Source organism: Haliotis rufescens, unplaced genomic scaffold (genome assembly GCF_023055435.1).
Source record: "Haliotis rufescens isolate VD_foot unplaced genomic scaffold, xgHalRufe1.0.p SCAF_10, whole genome shotgun sequence".
NCBI lineage: Eukaryota > Metazoa > Mollusca > Gastropoda > Lepetellida > Haliotidae > Haliotis > Haliotis rufescens.
In genome coordinates this window covers 24,290,874-24,311,204 of record NW_025963780.1, presented here as the reverse complement: position 1 = coordinate 24,311,204, position 20,331 = coordinate 24,290,874, and the positions used below count along the sequence as shown (strand labels likewise).

Here is a 20,331-nt window from a genome sequence, read left to right as displayed (position 1 = left end):
AATATTCCATTAATATCAAGGCGGGGGGCACCAAAATGGGCTTCATACATTGTAGTCATATCGGGAATCGAACCCGGGTCTTCGGCGTGACGAGCGAACGCTTTAACCACTAGGCTACCCGACCGCTCTTTATTTAACAATAGGAATTAAAAAGTCCATTCATGTATGTAGAGGGGGCACGGGTGGCCCAGTCGTCTAAGGCGCCGCGATTCGCTATGCAGAGTTGCGTCCCTTGGGCACGCCAGAAACCTATGATTGTGAGTTCGAATCCCGGTTCGCCCCGATTATGTTTCTAGGTTTGTCAACACTACACCCGTGCTCGTGGGTTTCACCGAACTGGTAAACGTCTGAGACCTGCATCACTTCGGGCTTTCCTCCCACATTAAGCTGACACGCCGTGATATAACTTGAATACTGTTAAAAACGGCGTTAAACACAACTCACTCACTCACTCACTAATTTTTACATAGACTGCCCATAGACGTACCGCTAACATCGTTATGTGGGACGGGGAGCATGTCATTAAATAACGGCTGTCGGATTCTGTTTGCCGCTTCAGACTCGTGAAGAGCCGGACTCAAGCAACGCATGCTCGTCGTAAGAGGCTATTTATTGCCTTTGCCGTAAGAGGCGACTAACAGCGACACACGTAAGTGAGTGAGTGAGTGAGTGAGCATGGTTTTGCGCCGCTTTTAGCAATATTCCAGCAATATCACGGCGGAGGACACCAGAAATGGGCTTCACACATTGTACCCATGTCGGGAATCGAACCCGGGTCTTCGGCGTGACGAGCGAACGCTTTAACCACTAGGCTACCCGACCGCCCCTCACGTAAATGAATTTGCACATGTGTAACTATACATACGTGTGTATATGTAAATTTACTATGCGTTCACCTGACAATTAACTAATATGTGTAATTAAGGTATGGTGTTTTGGTTGTTTGTTGTTTAACGCCGCACTCAGCAATATTCCAGCAATATGACGGAGGTCTGTAAATAATCGAGTCTGGACCAGACAATCCAATGATTGACATCATGAGCATCGATCCAGGCAATTAGGAAACGAGGACATGCCTCAACCAAGTCAGCGAGCCTGACCACCCGATCCCGTTAGTCGCCTCTTACGACAAGCATAGTTGCCTTTAACAGCAAGAATTGGTGGCTGAAGACCTATTCTACCCCGGATCTTCACGGGTCTAAGGTATGTAAATAGAGTAAGGCACACATATTCATCAGTCTGTTCACGACTTTCAACATTGAAAGGATCTTTTCCAATCAAAGTCGAATGAGAACGAGTGTTACTTTAACAGAATTCTTCGCATGAAGCAACATGATTTAATCTTTACACACATTTTTGACTCCTTGAAGCCCAAAGAGTGAGTAATTAAGTATGGCTAAACGCCGCTTTTAGCAATATTCCAGCAATATCACGGCGGGGGACACCAGAAATAGGCATACTTTGTACCCATGTGGGGAATCGAACCTGGGTCTTCGGCGTCACGAGCAAACACTTTAACCACTAGACTACACCACCACCACCACCACCACCACGCCCGTGACACGAGCTGTGTGCGGTGGAGCGTTGTCCTGTTGAAACAGCTCCCTCTGGCGGTCAATGATTCTAAGAGTGAGTGAGTGAGTGAGTATGGCTTTACGCCGCTTTTAGCAATATTCCAGCACTATCACGACGGGGGACACCAGAAATGGACTTCAAACATTGTACCCATGTCGGGAATCGAACCCGGGTCTTCGCCGTGACGAGCAAACGCTTTCACCACTGGGCTACCCGACCGCCCCTGATTGGAAGAAGGTGAGGTTGAAGAATTTGATTCATGTAGCGATTTGCTGTCAAATTTCTCTGAACCATAATCAAGTCAGATCTGTTGGTGTAGGATAGAGACCCCCACACCATGACACTACCGCCACCGAAATTGTCGAATTCACGTACACAATGTGGGGCCAAACGCTCAGTTCGACGACGATAAACATTTTGTCTTACATCTCGCCGGTGAAGAAGAAATCGTGATTCATGGCGAAATCACACTCGTCTCCTGTTTCTCAAATTCAAAGGCTGCAATATATGGCACCAACGTAAGCGTCGCTGTCGATGGATCTGTTGCAAAACAGGGACGATAACTTGTCTTCTGGGTCGGATTCCAACCTCGCGAAGATGGTTCCGGTTGCCCCCTCAAACCAGGGATGCGTCCTACAGTCTCCGTAGCTGTGGCATTGCGATGACGTAGGTGGAACAGTCGAAAGTAGCGATCCTGTACAGGTGTGGTAACTCTTGGACGGGGGGTTCTCGGACAGTCTGCAGCGGAATTGAACTGTGTGTATCGATCACAAAGGCGGCAAATGGTGCAACAGAAGACTGCGATTCGCCTCTTTTGATGGCGATATTTCGATCGGCGGCGCTGAGTCTCGGCATTTTCGAACTTGAAAAATGTTGACAATTGAATGACAAATTATTGGCTTATGCTTGCCTTTTTATAGCCACTACCACGAGTTACGAATGCCATAACTTGCAGGGTGATGCGTTAAAGAACAAACAAACTGATCTGTTTTTGAATATGGAATCAAAAAAGAAAAACGGAGAATGAGTGTATGCATGTGTATTTCAGTGATTCATTCATATAGTTTTCGACCCCTCAAGATCCGGGGTAGAATAGATCTTCAGAAACCCATGCTTGCCGTAAAAGGCGACTATGCTTGTCGTAAAAGGCGACTAACGGGATCGGGTGGTCAGGCTCGCTGACTTGGTTGATACATGTCATCGATCCTAATTGCATGGATCGATGCTCATGATATTAATCACTGGATTGTCTGATCCTTACTCCATTATTTTACAGACCGCCGTCATATAGCTGAAATATTGCTGAGTGCGGCGTTAAACAACAAACAAACAACATTCTATGCTGTGGTGCCTATCTCTGCTAACGGCGGGGCGGTCGGGTAGCCTAGTGGTTAAAGCGTTCGCTCGTCACGCCGAAGACCCGGGTTCGATTCCCGATATGGGTACAATGTGTGAAGCCCATTTCTGGTGTCCCCCGCCGTGATATTGCTGAAATATTGCTAAAAGCGGCGTAAAACCTCACTCACTCACTCACTAAAGGCAGTCCATTGTACGATTCCGAGGATATCATGAACATGTGTTTATGGGTCACTATTATCCCCAGCCTTGACAGAGACGGGGCAGTGCATCTACAAGTCGGTTTTAGCCCCGTAATCATAAAAAGAATAAAACAATAACACATATTGACAGATATATTTCGACTTTATCGAGTGAGGATAACATTCAACCAATAGGCGAGCACACTAAACGTGTGCACGTGAATTTATTGCTACTGCATGTGCACGTGTTGCAGCCATCAGACGCCCTGACGATCTGCCCGTTACTGTAATACTTGTTGGTGCCGATGTCATAACACGCACCGACTGAAAATAACAATAATAATAATAATTAGTAGTAGTAGTGGTAGTAGTAGTAGTAGTAGTAGTAGTAGTAGTAGTAGTAGTAGTAGTAGTAGTAGTAGTAGCAGTTTTTTTGTTTATTGTTTAACGCCGCACTCAGCAATATTCCAGCTATATAACGGTGGTCTTTTAATAATCGAGTCTGGACCAGACAATCCAGTGCTTGACATCATGAGCATCGATCCACGCAATTGGGATACTATGACTTGCATCAACCAAGTGAGTGAGCCTGACTATCCGATCCCGTTAGTCGCCTCTTACGACAAGCATAGTCGCCCTTTATGGCAAGCCTGGGTTGCTTAAGACGTATTTTACCCCGGATCTTCACGGGTAAGTAGTAGTATTAGTAGTGTTTGTAGTAGTAGTAGTAGTAGTAGTAGTAGTAGTAGTAGTAGTTTATCCTGAGTGAGTGAGTTGGTATGGCCACATTCAGCTATATTCCAGCAATATCACAGCGGTGGACACCAGAAATGGGTTTCATACCTTGTACCAACATTTGCAATCGAACCCGGACCTTTAGCGTGACGAGCGAACGCTTTACCCACACGGCTAGGAAACCGTCTCTGTGAATTGGCGCCGTTTGGCTTTTTTGTAATGAGATCCTGCCAAATAATGAGGATTATTTTTTGTCAGACGAACATGGAATATATACATTTTGTGAAACCCCTTAATTCTGATACATAATTTGATATTCATTCATTCGCTCCTCTACTTGCCGTAAAAGTTGACTATGCTTGTCGTAAGAGGCGACTAACGGGATCGGGTGGCCAGGCTCGCTGACTTGGTTGATACATGTTCACGTATCCCAGATTGATGCTCTTGCTCAATTACTGGATTGTCTGGTCCAGACTCTATTATTTACATACCGCCGTCATCTAGCCGGAATATCGCTGAGTGCGGCGTTAAACAATAAACAATTTTTGAAACAAACAAACAAAATGCTTCTCGCAATACGTACCGACGCCCGTGTTGCACAAATTGTTCGTGCACGACAGAATACCCGTGCTGCACGTGCAAGTGTTGCAGCCATCGAGTGACGTGTATGAATCGCCGTCGTTGTGAAACAGGTGTTGCGAGTTGTCATAGCAAGTACTTCCGGTGTGCGAGTTTCCGCCGGGATGAAGATTGACTCCTGAAAATCGAATAGGTGAGTGAGTGAGTGAGTGACTCGGGTTTAACGCCGCTTTGAACAGTATTCCAGTTACGTAACATCACAGCGTGTCAGCTGAATGTGGGAGGAAAACCCGAAGTGATGCAGGTCTTACGCGTTTACAAGTCTGGTGCTGACAAACCTACAAACATAATCAGAGCGATTCGGGATTCGAAACCACAAACATAGGTTTCCGGTATAGATAACGTCTTGTCTCTGAAATGAAAATATTTTACGAACATGTTGTTAAATTATCTTAATACATTATATCAGTAAAAAGGAACCCAGCGATTCTTTTCACTTTCAGAGACCCTGAGGTGAGGTGAGGTGAAATTTGGTTTAACGTCGCGTCCAAGATTATTGCACTTATATAGCGACGTGCATGCACGTGTATGTGTGTGTGGCTGCTTGTACTAGTCCGGACTGATGCCGATTTATAGTGCTAGCTCACTGAGATACCATGCCGCAGTTTAACATGAATACCCCACTCAGACACAGTATACTGACTCCGAGCCGACCAGTCCTTGTTTTAGCCCCTTAATGTCGAGCGCCAGACAGGGTAACAACAAGTACCATCTGTTAACGTCTTTTGGTATGACGCGGCCGGGGATCGAACCCCGGACCTTCCGCTCTCCGGGCGGACGCTCTACCACAAGACCACGGAGGCGGCCCAGAGACCCTGAAACAGCTGTGATCGTGACTTCTATTATATTATAGAATTATTATAGAATTATAGAATTGCATTGACTCTATTGGATATGTTTCCTTCAGGGTCTGTGTGACCGACTCGTTTCTGATACATGTAAGTTTCGAATCTGTGCACATTGAATTGAGACCGCCTCCGTACACTAGTGATAGAGAGCGGAAGGTCCCGGGCTGGATCCTTGGCCGCGTCATACCAAAAGACGTTAAAAAATGGTACTTGTTGTTACCCTGCATGAAGAGTCTAAAACAAGGACTGGTCGACTCGGAGTCAGTATACTGACTGACTGTATTCTGAGTGGTGCATTCATGTTAAACTGCGGCATGGTATCTCAGTGAGCTAGTACTATAAAATATGCATTAGTCCAGACTAGTACAAGCAGTCACACACATACATGTACACACACGCGCACACACACACACATGCATGCAAGTCGCTATATAAGTGCAATAATCTTGAGCGCGACGTTAAACGCCATTTCACCTTTCACCACACTGAATTGCATCTTCCCGGGGCAAGAGAGTTAACTGACTATAAACGTCCAGTTTCCACCTTTGCCGAACTAGGCTGGTATTATGGAGTTACATTTTGGCTGGACTAACGAGTCTATGCATAGTCCAATCACAATCGCGCACCGAAATCGAAATCCGGTTCGTAAACTGTCGTGCAGATTTCGGTCGATTGCAAGATTTGCAAAACATGTGCACCGCCAACTCGTTGTCAGCAGATATTTTCCAAATCTTTTCATGTTTTTAATCAAGGTGCTCACGTGATTTGATGCATTTCGCGATGTAAGACCCGTTTTATCACAATATAGATCTTGATTATCGATCAGATCGTCCTGACACGGCGCCACCATTTTGTGTGAAGCAAACGCAAGTGATGAGAGAGGTGGAATCTGATTGGACCATAGGAGAGGCTTAAAAGGGACATAACTGGTAATAGCCACTGGTGGCGCTACGATCGTGCCCAGTAATTCCAGCCTAGTTCGGCAAGGGTGGAAACTGGACTTTTAAAGTCAGTTTACTCTCTTGCCTTGGGAAGATGACTGAATTGAGGCACCTTCGACGACTGAGCCAAGCTGACACGCCGTGAAATTTCTAGAATAATTTTCAAAGTGGCGTTAAAACCAACTTACTCACACACCAGATTTAATCGTTCCAGAGATAAAAAAGAAACATGCAAGTGTAGGATTGAAAGAAAGGCTAGTTTTTCATAATTCATAATTTTCATGTCAACATTTTAAAGTTTTTAATAACTTATATAATTTCCAGGCAGACAAAATGGCCATTTTTCAGACGTCATTCATTTGGATTGACGATTCTTCATTACCTATGTTCAGCCCTGTGCACGTGTTGTGCGTGCATACGATGTTCCCGTTGGTGCACGTGCAGGTGTTACAAGCATCAGATGACGGGTATGTTTGACCATTCTGGTACAGCTGAGATGTTGCTGGGTTCACGCACGTGCCTGCTGTGGAAGTCCGCAAAATGCAGGACAAGAAAATACGTTCAACTTGTGCAAAACATGACATTCGAGTTAAATTATATTGACTTTTACCCCGAGGAAAACGTCATGATTATAGCGACTGGTGTGTGTGTGTGTGTGTGTGTGTGTGTGTGTGTGTGTGTGTGTGTGTGTGTGTGTGTGTCTGTGTGTCTGTGTCTGTGTGTCTGTGTCTGTGTCTGTCTGTCTGTCTGGGCCAGACTCGATTATATGCAGACCGCCGTCATATAGCTGGAATATTGCTGAGTGCGGCGTAAAACGAAAACCAGACCAAACGTCAACCCTAATTACCAATGCCTTGTCCTGTGCACGTGTTGTGCGTGCACACGATGTTCCCGTTGGTGCACGTGCAGGTGTTACAAGCATCAGATGACGGGTATGTTTGACCATTCTGGTACAGCTGAGATGTTGCTGGGTTCACGCACGTGCCTGCTGTGGAAGTCCGCAAAATGCGGGTCAGAAAAATACGTACAATTTGTCCAAAAATGACATTCAAGCATTGATGATGCATCACAAAGACGCATGTGTTCATTGTTATTTCTGCATTCTGATTAGCCGAATCGGTCCCGTGTTATTGCATTCATTTCCCAAAGAAGGTAAAACAATTAAACCACGCCCACCGAAGCGGACTACTTTTATGTGTAAGGAATGTCAGGGAATCCCAATATTACAGTCGAAAGAATTCCCTTTCTGCTTAAGTGTATCGTCATGCACAGGACATTCAGCGAAATTCATGCATATTCATCGTCCAAGTGTCTGTCTGTCTGTGTGTCTCTGTGTCTGTGTCGGGCGGTGGGGTAGCCTAGTGGTTAAAGCGCTTGCTCGTCACGCCGGAGACCCGGGTTCGATTCCCTACATGGGTACAATATGTGAAGCCCATTTCTTGTGTCCCCCGCCGTGATCTTGCTGGAATATTGCTAACAGCGGCGTCAAACCATACTCACTCACTGTGTGGAGAAGGGTGGGGGTGGGGGTGGTGGTGGGGGACTATTGGTCAACCATAAATAATACTCTTCATCTGTTTCTCGTAACATTAAAATTAAACATTTCAGGGCGGCCAAAAAGGATACACTTCATACCGCCGCCTTCGAAATACAGTAAGTTTGGTATAAAGTGATGTCACTTTAATGAGATATTGACATTCCAAACAAACAAAAAGTCATTTCGATTCGGGGAATATCTATTAATTTAGTAAATGAATAACAGATATCTAACTGTACATGTTGCAGAAAATAGATAAAAGTATGTCTTTTTTAAACAATAGTCAATGCTTTAATCAAGTGATCTGTTAATACGATACGTGGAGTTAGATGCATGTTGTCCGATCGTATCATTGATTTCTGCTGATGCAACAAAGTAGTATTTTGATAAGTTTGAGCTTTTTTCAGTACGTACAGACACATACGCACACACGCATGCACGCGCACGCGCACACGCACACACATTACATATTTTTGCAAGACGCATATATAGAGAATACTACACGCATTCTCGTTAGATACCATTTTTACGAAACGAGTGGACTTTCTATGGTATCTGATCGAGCGAAAGCGAGGTCAGATACCATAGAAAGTTCGCATTCGTCACCACTCGCCCCTTTCCGTAACCTGCAAGAAGACTCGTCCCCCTATCGATGACTGTTTGTGCGAAAATATGACAAACCAATCAGAATGGGCGTATGATTTCGAGTTCTTTCTCAAATAATCTCTCATAAATAGTTTTAGATTTTACATATGTCTTGCATCTAAAAATATAACCAAGACACAGTTAAATGTGTTCAATCATACTGTATAATTCCGCACGTCCCGATGTGCTTTAAATTGCATCTGAAATATATATAATATATGGGGAAATATATGTGAACCATTACGCAACGAGTTGACAATTGTTTTAGGTATGCCCGTTTGCGCTAAGACGGGACCCAGTCGCAAAAATGGCCATGAGAGGGGCACGAGTCGCTGTTCGGCTTGTCCTGGAATAACACGAATGAGAAATTTCGTTGACAGACCTAACTGAAACCGGTTGCAAAATCTGGTTGCGCATGAATATTGATACATGCCCAAATATGGGCATTGTTGACATTTCTGTGCATACGCATTAACAACATGCGCCTGCAGTCGTGTTTGCAAACATAACAGCACCGACGCTCAAGATCCTTTTAGAAGAATTTCTTCAGCTTATGGAAATTCAAGCGTCATGTTGTTAGTACCCAGGACACCTATGAGAAAATTTGGAAAGTCACAGCACCGCGCTTTGAATATAGGACCAACAATCGGTAACTCGCACTCCCGTCTGTGTATTTAAAATTGCTCGGTTTCCTTGATCTATCAGCTGAATTAATATCACGTCCGTACCATTTTGGAAGAGGGAAATTAGAGTCCTCGCCATAGACATTCATGTTAACTGTACTACCCTATACTGAAGACGTGAAAATCAACAAACTCAAGGCTGCTTGCATGTTAGTGACAGCATCGTACGAAGGGCAAGGTCACCACCGGAATAAGAAAAGACAACCGTGATCTACACACGGCGTTTTACGCTAGAGATAGGGAATGTTATTGTTCACATTTGTGCTATTTTGGGTATTATAATCAGAAATCAGTCACACTTCTGCGGAGTTTTCGAATGATTTGTATTGGAAATGTTCACTTTGAGTGATCTAGTACTAGTAGTGCAGTCGTGAACAAACAACTCCCGAAACAGTGCCACAAAATACGCTTTGAAGGGGACACTGCAATGGCACAACCGGATCATCCCAAGTAAGTCTAGATATCTGTCCAGATAGCTTAAACTGACTTCATTTCACCACGCTTATCCCTTTACGTTCAATCAAATTGAAAGTTGCTAAAGCGGTCGGGTGCGCCACGCTGATGGGGACCCTCGATCTATTGATCGGTAGGCGTACTTCGTAAATGGATATAGCTCGATTGTATAATGTCTATGGAAGCTCAATGCATAACTTATACATAGAATGCAAACCGAATTTGATGCGTGTGACTATGTTGTTTGGTTTAATAAAGTGTTAGTAAATATCTCTCGCGCTCATGAGATTGCTTCAGTTCTGCCTGCATTGTTGTTGCAAAATGAATGACGTCTCGCGATTTTTTTGTAAATGAAAAAAGTAGTCCCGTTGTGACGGAGGTCACGGTTATCCAATCAAATGAATAAAACAAGGTCAACCTTGTGGGACACACGTGTGACGTGCGAATTTAAAGTCCGTTTCACTCCAAATGAGAACGATGAATTGCAAAATAACTCGAAATTCAGAAAAGTGTATGAAACATCAATACGTTACTTGACCATGAATACCCTGTACCCAACAAAATCTGAATTTTGTTTGATTTAAGACCCATGACGGATGCAGTTCTTTAAGAAACTATCATGTAATTTTGTATAGAAATATGTACATAACACGTAGGGGGACAAACCGTGGAAGGAACAGCGCAAGCACGGTCTGCACGTGCTACACAGTGACCGTGTTCATTCAGTGACAAGATGCGCTACTCAGCAGATGTTAAACAGTTGATGTTGAATGTGTATGATTTCTTTAGAAGTGAAGCAGAAAGAGCAAAGCCTTTTTATGCAATTAATAAATTCTTGAAACGAGCTTCAAAAGCTCTTGGTATGTCCCCTCAGAAACTTTGAAATGTTGTTAGTCGCCGAGATACAAATAGTCAGGCCAAGGAGGTAGGGAACATGTCAAAACCACGCAAAGTTGATAAATTAGACAGTTTTAAGAGGGATCAAGTCAGACGTGAAATTGTTAAACTGCACTCAGAAAATAAGTACCTGTCCTTAAGAATTTCGAAGAAACACCTTGAAACTGACCATGATTTACGTGTTACAAAGTACAAACTATGGCAGCTGTTGCATACATTTGGTTACAAATACAAAAAGATAACTGGAGAAAATAGGGCTGTGTTGTGTGAACGGTCTGACATTGTTCGTCTCCGAAATCATTACCTTCGTACCATCAAGCAGAAACGTGAAGAAGGATATGAGCCCGTCTTCTTAGATGAGACATGGGTAAATGCGTCACACACAGCCAGCCAATGGGAAAGGGTGAAAGACTCATAGTTCTCCATGCTGGTTCTGCTAGTCAGTGTTTTCTCCCAGACTGTGACCTCGCCTTTAGAGCCAAGGCCAAAGAAAACAGGGACTACCCCACAGAAATGAACGGCAATGTATTTCTGGAGTGGGTGAAAGATAAATTAGTCCCTGCTTTGCCTACCAAGTCTCTCATTGTCTATGAAATCATCAAAACTATGAAACCTGACCCCGTGTATAAAGTTGACAGTCACATTAAGGGTCAGGGTCACGCTGTCTTACGACTGCCACCTTATCACTGCGACCTGAATCCAATCGAGTTGGTATTGGGCATCGTCAAGGGTGACGTTGGACGATCGAACACAACGTTCAAATTACGAGACGTTGAACAACTCGTCAAGGAATCCCTTGGTCGGGTAACAGAAGAAACATGGAGGCGTTGCGTGGCCACAGTCGTTGACGAGATAGAGCCACGTTATTGGTCACGAGATGGACTACGGCCAGCATCAGTCCAACCTATAATAGTGGCAGTCGGTTCAGGCACCAGCAGTTCCGAGATCTATGGCATGAGCGAGTCAGATAGCGACTGAAATTATCATGAGACGGCCCCTCTAACACTCTGTCATTTCCCCTACCACAGACCGTGCAGTGCATGCGTGCTTGCGCTGTGCCTTCCACGGTTTGTCCCCCCTACGTGTCATGTACACATTTCTGCACAAAATTACATGATAGTTTCTTAAAGAACTTCATCCGTCATGGGTCTTAAAATAAACAAAATTCAGATTTTGTTGGGTACAGGGTATTCATGGTCAAGTACCGTATTGATGTTTCATACACTTTTCTGGATTTCGAGTTATTTGGCAATTCATCGTTCTCATTTGGAGTCAAACGGACTGTAGTATCTTACCACCTGTATCTTCACCACGTGGGTAATAATGCCGCATATATGCGTACAAACTGTGAAGGGTGTAAATAAATCACTTCATCATACCTCCATGTTAGAATGATGAGATCTGATTGGTCCACGTGATCTTGATAATATACTGTGTTACCCCCTTACATTTCTCAGCGGGGGAATAAATCTTTTATACCCCGCCACGAGCAAATCAGGTTTCACGTGGATATCTGAGAGACAGAATAAATCCCTTACACCCCGCTTTCTCCGAGTCAATGAAAGTCACGTGGCATAGCGCAAGGTGTTTTCTATTAATTTTGAGTTTGTTTAAATTCTTTTACAATGTCATATTAAAACATGTCGGTAAGAAAAGTTCGTTTACAACTTATTTTGCGCGTCCGGAAGGAAGCAAAAATGTATGACCACATAAGTTGTAATCCAAATTGTAGATTCCATGTTATATACAACCGAGTGTCAGTGATTGATTTTCTGCATTATAACATTGTAACCCTCCATCTGTAATAGTGAGTGAGTATCATTTTACGCCGTTTTTAGCAATATTCCGGCGGGGGACACCAAAAGTGGACTTCACACATTGTACCAATATGGGGAATCAAACCCGGGCCTTCGGCGTGACGAGCGAACGCTTTTACCACAAGGCTACCCCTCTGACCCATCTTTTAACGTGAGTGAGTGAGTGAGTGAGTGAGTGAGAGAGTATGGTTTGACGCCGCTATAGCAATATTCCAGCAATATCACGGCGGGGGACACCAAAAATGGGCTTCACACATTTGGCCATGTGGGGAATCGAATCCGGGTCTTCGGCGTGACAAGCGAACGCTTTAACCACAAGGCTACCCCAACGACACATCTATAATATCCTTATGGACATTGCCATAACATCAGTATTTGGACTTGCAGCGTGCATTGTGTTGCAAACATTATTACAGAGCGTCCCCTATCCTCAAGTTAATAGACACAAGTAGATCAAGGAAATAGCCACATGCTTTTCAAAGAAACCCTCATTACCCATACCTTGTCCTGTGCACGTGTTGTGCGTGCACACGATGTTCCCGTTGGTGCACGTGCAGGTGTTACAAGCATCAGATGACGGGTATGTTTGACCATTCTGGTACAGCTGAGATGTCACTGGGTGTAAGCATGCTCCTGATGTCCGAAAAATATGTTCAATTTGTGCAAAACATGTAATTTCAATCAATACTGATGCACCACGAGGATGCGTAACAACATATGATATTCCTTTTTAACGAGTGAGTGAGTATTTTTACGCCGCTTTTAGCAATATTCCAGCAATATCACGGCGGGGACACCAGAAATGGGCTTTACACATTGTACCAATGTCGGGAATCGAAGCCGGGTCTTCGGCGTGACGAGCGAACCTTTAACCACTAGGCTACCCGACGCCGCTTTTAGCAATATCCCAGCAATATAAAGGGGACACCAGAAAACGGCTTCACACTTTGTACCCGTTTCGGGAATTGAACCCGGGTCTTCGGCGTGACGAGCGAGCGCTTTAACCACTAGGCCACCCTGCCGCCCTAGTCTGTTGGGTACAGCTGGGGAAAATATTGTTTTCAAACCCCACCACCACTGAAATTGAATGAAATGTAATCGAATTTGTGTTTGTGAGTGAGTGAGTGAGTGAGTGAGTGAGGCAGGCTTTACGCCGCTTTTAGCAATATTCCAGCAATATCACGGCGGGGGACACCAGAAATGGGCTTCACACATTGTACCCATGTCTTCAATCGAACCCGGGTCTTCGGCATGACAACAAACGCTTTAACCACTTGGCTACCCGACCGCCACTACAGCGCTTGTTCGTCAAGGTATAGCAAAATGTTGATTTTAGTGTTTTACTTCGATATCCTTGTCACTTCAACCTAATTGCCCAATCGCCCAAAATGAAAACATAAAGAAGAGAGTAATACTTATGTTGCCTTGGAAATAAATCAGGACCCACTGTATGCATCCTCGATAATCAAGTGTATACGGCGATGACTTTTAAGTCGTCAGAACGGCATCAAAAAGCGCAATTTTGTAAGGGGGAAATAACGAAACAGGAATTGTTTTTAGCATTATCGTTTTTTCAATGTATTTACCTGTGCCTGGTACAGACACGGGTCCTGTGACTGGTCTGGCTGTTACGGCTCCCGAACACGCTGTGGCGGTACACTGAATCCCTGTCACGGTGCACACACATGTGTTACAGCCGTCAAGACTGCCGAACTTGCTTCCCAGGAACTCGAAGACCCCATTGTACAAGCAGCCGACGTCTTCATTGAGAAACGAGAATAGTTTGTTTAACGTACGTCACAGGAGAGGAAGGGATGATGATGAGGAGGAGGATGAGGATGATGATGATGAGTGCGTGAGTGAGTTGGGTTTTACGCCGTTTTTAATAGTATTCCAGTTATATCACGGCGTGTCAGCTTAATGTGGATGGAAAGCCCGAAGTGATGCACGTTAACCATTTCGGTGAAACCCACGAGCACGGGTATGGTGCTGACAAACCTAGAAACATAATCGGGTCGAATCGGGATTCGAACCCACAATCATAGATTTCTGGCGTGTCCAAGGGACTCAACTCTGCACAGCGAATCGCGCCGCCTTAGAGGACTGGGCCACCCGTGCCCCCTGATGATGATGATGATGATGATGATGATGATCCAGGGCTGGTATCCCAATATCAACCACCCGCTTGCTTGGTCTAGAATTGAATATATACTGTTTCATACACTCAAAAAATTCTTTTCACATACCCAGCAAACCGGTGAAATTGGTCTTCAGCAACCCATGCTTCTCGTGAGTGACGACTAATCTTATCGGATGGTCAGGCTTGCTGACATGCTTTAAGCATGCCATCGTATCCCAATTGCGAAGATCGATGCTCATGGTAGCAATCACTGGATTGTCTGATCCAGACTCGATTTTTTACAGACCGCCGTCATACAGCTGGAATATGTACCAGATGTACCCCGAATATGACCCTTGGTTCGCCAGCACCATATCCATGCTCTTGAGTTACACAAAAGTGGTAAACGTCCCAACCCTTGGTTCCTACAACCTTTACCATGAAGGTAAGTTTTGGAGAACTTCTGTTTAAAATTTCATTTCCTAGGTGTTTAAGATGCGCAGCTTGAAATATGAACAGCATGTGCCCTATGTGCTTTGGACGATCCCACTATTTCTGACAGGTAGTGTGCCTTTGCTTGGAATTCACGTGCACGATACCGTTACAAGTAACAGCGCCACGCCCTCCATGGAAAACATATTGACCGTGTCACTTATTTCTTTCAAATAATATGATATGATATGATATGATATGATATGATATGATATGATATGATATGATATGATAATTTTTGCCTACCTCCATTTGCTCTTTTATCTGAAATGAATAGAAAATTTAATTTAATTTGGACCAGAAAACAGGACTGATTAACTCACGACCCCGACACTGGAACAAGCATGCGTTTCTTTGAAGGGGTTGCATCCAAAACATGGTAGTAAATTACTACAATCTGCCCAGGAAGTTGTAAGTGAAACAGTGTCTTGAACAGTCACGTTCAAAATTATGGGAAAATGATACTCAGTTATAACTAGACACAGAATAATCCACTCAGAAAGTTATTCAAAATTCTCCAGATGTTGGACACCAGCGAGAGTCCCGGAGATCTTATCTTACACTGATAAAACGCCTCGCCTTTATAAACCAAACGAGGACAATTCACTTAAACACACTAACAAACACGCATGTTTGATTAAAATACAAAGCCAAAAATCAAGGTAATATATAAACATATAAAATATATAATTTCGATAGAAACAAATATCTCCATTTAAATTGAACAGGAACCCCAGTGAGATGGAACATTCTGAAGCTATTCTAGACTTGCTTTATTGGGGTTTTCCATTACAGAAAAGGCTGGGCGGAAGTGGAAATAATATGGTCCAGAGATTGTAAGACAGAAAACAGTCAAGGCTATGACTTGAAAATGTAATTTATCTTTATATATTTCATGAGGGGCGGTGGGGAAGCCTCGACTCCCTACATGGGTACAATGTTTGAAGCCCATTTCTGGTGTCCCCCGCCGTGATATTGCTGAAATATTACTAAAAAGCGGCGTAAAACTCATTATATGTTTCATGAAAAAACATTTAAAGAGAAAAAGACCAAACCATATTGTTTACATGTCAGCCTAAATCCAGAGAGTCATTTTTGAAATAATGGACATTATAAAAGGTACCAACCTGCATTTAGCGAAGCGGCCTCACCCCAAGCAAACAATAAACTACAAATAACAAGAATATTCATTGTGAGTCGAGACCAGAGAGTCCTGCGGGCCGAGCTCGTGTGTCGAGTTGTGTTCCTAGTCCTGGCTTGATAAGGATCTGTCTTGGGGTCGCACATGTGAAACTGTTACCTATGATATACAGGGAACGTGCTGGGTCGAAAGTTCGGGTAATGTGTGAACTGTGAACTGTGACCAGTGGCTCCTCGGTTGAATGTTTGAATCCCATTCTGGAAGTGTTATGTAACATGACGTATTTGTGTCCTACATATTTTGAGAACGGTGGCTCGGTTTTTGAATAGACCAGTGGCTCCTCGGTTGAATGTTTGAATCCCATTCTGGAAGTGTTATGTAACATGACGTATTTGTGTCCTACATATTTTGAGAACGGTGGCTCGGTTTTTGAATAGACCAGTGGCTCCTCGGTTGAATGTTTGAATCCCATTCTGGAAGTGTTATGTAACATGACGTATTTGTGTCCTACATATTTTGAGAACGGTGGCTCGGTTTTTGAATAGACCAGTGGCTCCTCGGTTGAAAGTTTGAATCGTATTCTTGAAGTGTTATGTAACATGACGTATTTGTGTCCTTCATATTTTGAGAACGGTGGCTCGGTTTTTGAATAGACCAGTGGCTCCTCGGTTGAAAGTTTGAATCGTATTCTGGAAGTGTTATGTAACATGACGTAATTGTGAACGGTGCCTGGTTTTAGATAAAATCAGTGACTCCTAGGGAAGAAGGTTGGAATGTATTCTTTCAGTGTTATGTATGATGACGTTTTTGTTTCCTTTTTACCTTGTGAAAGGCTACCGCTTTTAGAATAGACCTTTGACTCCAAGGGATCAGCGTTTAGTTCGTATTCTGGCACTGTTGTATGGTATGGCGTTTTTGTATCCGTTTTCACTTGTGAACGGTGCCCAAAATCATTCAGTAACTGTGCAAGATAAATAAGAGGCACTGCGAGATCATTCACTACAATTGCCGTTTGAAATAAATCTTTCAAAATATTTCTGCTGCTGTTCTTGTTATGATATTCCTGTTGTCTTCTTGTTCCTGTTGTGTTCCTGTTTCTATTTGTACCCCTACTATACTATGAAACCTGTAGAAAATACTGTATGGAGGAATAGTTTTATCTGATGTGAGTGAGTGAGTGTAGTATTTCGCCGCAATGTAACAGCTGCATCAAGCAAAATTACATGGGTGACGATTGATGAAACCATATACCCTCATAAGTCAGTTCTAACGACAAGCACGGGGAAACAGTTCTTCCCAGAATATACACAGGGAGACAAGCATGGGGTAACAGTTCTACCCAGAATCTACACAGGGAGACAAGCATGGGGAAACAGTTCTACCCAGAATCAACAGAGGGTGACAAGCATGGGGTATCAGTTCTACCCAGAATCTACAGAGGGTGACAAGCATTGGGTATCAGTTCTACCCAGAATCTCCTCAGGGAGACAAGCATGGGAAAACAGTCGTACCCAGAATCTACACAGGGTGACAAGCATGGGGTATCAGTTCTACCCAGAATCTACACAGGGAGACAAGCATGGGGAAACAGTTCTACCCAGAATCTACACAGGGAGGCAAGCATGGTGTATCAGTTCTACCCAGAATCTACACAGGGTGACAAGCATGGGGAAACAGTTCTACCCAGAATCTACACAGGGAGACAAGCATGGGGAAACAGTTCTACCCAGAATCTACACAGGGAGGCAAGCATGGTGTATCAGTTCTACCCAGAATCTACACAGGGTGACAAGCATGGGGAAACAGTTCTACCCAGAATCTACACAGGGAGACAAGCATGGGGAAACAGTTCTACCCAGAACCTACACAGGGTGACAAGCATGGGGAAACAGTTCTACCCAGAATCTACACAGGGAGATAAGCATGGGGTAACAGTTCTACCCAGAATCTACACAGGGTGACAAGAATGGGGTAACAGTTCTACCCAGAATCTACACAGGGAGACAAGCATGGGGTAACAGTTCTACCCAGAATCTACACAGGGTGACAAGCATGGGGAAACAGTTCTACCCAATATCTACACAGGGAGATAAGCATGGGGTAACAGTTCTACCCAGAATCTACACAGGGTGACAAGAATGGGGAAACAGTTCTACCCAGAATCTACACAGGGAGACAAGCATGGTGAAACAGTTCTACCCAGAATCTACACAGGGAGACAAGCATTGGGAAGCAGTTCTACCCAGAATCTAGGGTGACAAACATGAGATAACAGTTCTACCCAGAATTTCTACAGGGAGACAAACATATGGTTTCAATTCTACCATGAATCTCCACAGGGTGATAAGCATGGGGAAACAGTTCTACCAGGAATCTCTACAGGGAGACAAGCATGAGGTAAAAGTTTTGCCCAGAATCTACACAGGGTGACAAGCATGGGGTAACAGTTTTGTCTAGAATCTCTACAGGGAGACAAGCACGCGGTAACAGTTCTTCCCAGAATCTCCACAGGGAGACAAGCATGGGAAAACAGTTCTACCCAGCATCTACACAGGGTGACGTGCATGAGGAAACAATTTTATCAAAGAATCTATACAGGGAGACAAACATGGGGTATCTCTTCTACCCTAAAATCGCCACAGGGTGACAAGCTCGGGGTATCAGTTCTACCCAGAATCTCCACAGTGTGACAAGCATTTTGTAACAGTTCCGCCCAGAATCTACACAGGGTGACAAGCATGGGGTAACAGTTACGCCCAGAATCTACACAGGGTGACAAGCATGGGGTAACAGTTCCGCCCAGAATCTCTACAGGGAGACAAGCATGGTGTAACAGTTCTACCCAGAATCTACACAGGGTGATAAGCATGGGGAAACAGTTCTACCAGGAATCTCTACAGGGAGACAAGCATGAGGTAAAAGTTTTGCCCAGAATCTACACAGGGTGACAAGCATGGGGTAACAGTTTTGTCTAGAATCTCTACAGGGAGACAAGCACGCGGTAACAGTTCTACCGAGAATCTCCACAGGGAGACAAGCATGGGGAAACAGTTCTACCCAGAATCTACACACGGAGACAAGCATGGGGTAACAGTTCTACCCAGAATCTCCACAGGGAGACAACCGTGGTGTAACAGTTCTACCGAGAATCTTCACAGGGAGACAAGCATAGGGTAACAGTTCTACCCAGAATCTACACAGGGTGACAAACATGGGGTAACAGTTCTACCCAGAATCTCTACGGGTAAGTTTCCTTAATACGACACATTTGATCTGATTTATGCACTAGTCGTAAGCACCGCTGGTTTCAATATTGAAGTTGTTATTTACATAAACCGGGTCGATGTTTCGATAGTTGACTGAAGGCCTTGAGTCTCAGTTACATTTGCCAATTATGCTGAGTCATCAACAAAAATGTTTAGGCTGAGACACACACCCTCCCCCCGACACACACACAGACACACAGACACAGACACACACAGACACACACACACACACACACACACACACACACACACACACACACACACACACACACACACACACACACACACACACACACACACACACACACTCACACACAGACACTCACACACACTCACACACACACTCACTCACTCACTCACTCACTCACTCACACTCACAGTCTCACACACTCACACACACACACCCACTCACTCACTCACTCACTCACACTCACAGTCTCACACACTCACACTCACACTCACTCACTCACTCACTCACACTCACTCACTCACACTCACACTCACACGCTCACTCACTCACTCACTCACTCACTCACTCACAGTCACACACACGCATTACACACTTTGTATGCCCTTTACGCCGAATGGAAACTGTTTCGTTGGAGAATCGAAGATGGCTATTCTCTACATTCACTGACGTCTTATATACTGTTTAACGCCACACTCAGCAACATTCCAGTTATTTGACGGCGACCTGTAAATAACCACGTCTGAACCAGACAATCCGGTGATTGACATCATGAACAATGATCTGCGTCATCAGGGTACAGTGACACGCGATCAAAAGTCACCGAGCCTGACCACCCGATCCATTAAGTTGCCTCTCACACTGTGCATGTACAAGCAGTACAGGTCGTTAAGAACCTCCTCTAACTCGGATCTTCAACATGCAAAACAGAAAACTTCAAAACAGGCTATGTCTCACTGGCACATCCTTTTGGGGTTCATGCGTACCGATATTAAATATAGAATACTAAACAAGCTCCCGTGTAATACCAATTTTAT

General features: G+C 44.2%; 1 protein-coding gene across 9 annotated transcripts; it reads right to left on the bottom strand.

Annotated features, from left to right (window-relative positions):
- Positions 1-3,257: 3,257 nt before the first annotated feature.
- On the bottom strand, positions 3,258-16,221 carry LOC124123090 (kielin/chordin-like protein). 9 transcript variants are annotated; one of them, XM_046493892.2, is made up of 8 exons: positions 16,047-16,221; positions 15,166-15,183; positions 13,895-14,068; positions 12,804-12,941; positions 7,124-7,264; positions 6,659-6,799; positions 4,432-4,605; positions 3,258-3,437 (listed from the first exon to the last, which is right to left on the bottom strand). In XM_046493892.2, exons 1-8 carry the CDS (start codon positions 16,204-16,206, stop codon positions 3,298-3,300), a joined length of 1,086 nt encoding a protein of 361 aa, XP_046349848.2. In that variant the 5' UTR covers positions 16,207-16,221; the 3' UTR covers positions 3,258-3,297. The 9 variants fall into 9 exon arrangements, with proteins under 9 accessions (XP_046349848.2, XP_046342308.2, XP_046349850.2 ...); XM_046486352.2 differs by having other exon boundaries at positions 6,659-6,796; XM_046493894.2 differs by having other exon boundaries at positions 7,130-7,264.
- Between the last annotated feature and the right edge of the window lie 4,110 nt (positions 16,222-20,331).

Bases quoted from the DNA above. Each gene is read 5' to 3' on its own strand.
- LOC124123090 (XM_046493892.2), bottom strand. From the start codon at position 16,206: ATGTGCGACCCCAAGACAGATCCTTATCAAGCCAGGACTAGGAACACA. The intron at 6,800-7,123 runs GTAATTAGGGTT...GGACTTCCACAG, and splicing joins GTGCACAGGACAAGGCATTG to CAGGCACGTGCGTGAACCCA. The intron at 4,606-6,658 runs GTAATGAAGAAT...TTCGATTTTCAG, and splicing joins GTGCACAGGGCTGAACATAG to GAGTCAATCTTCATCCCGGC.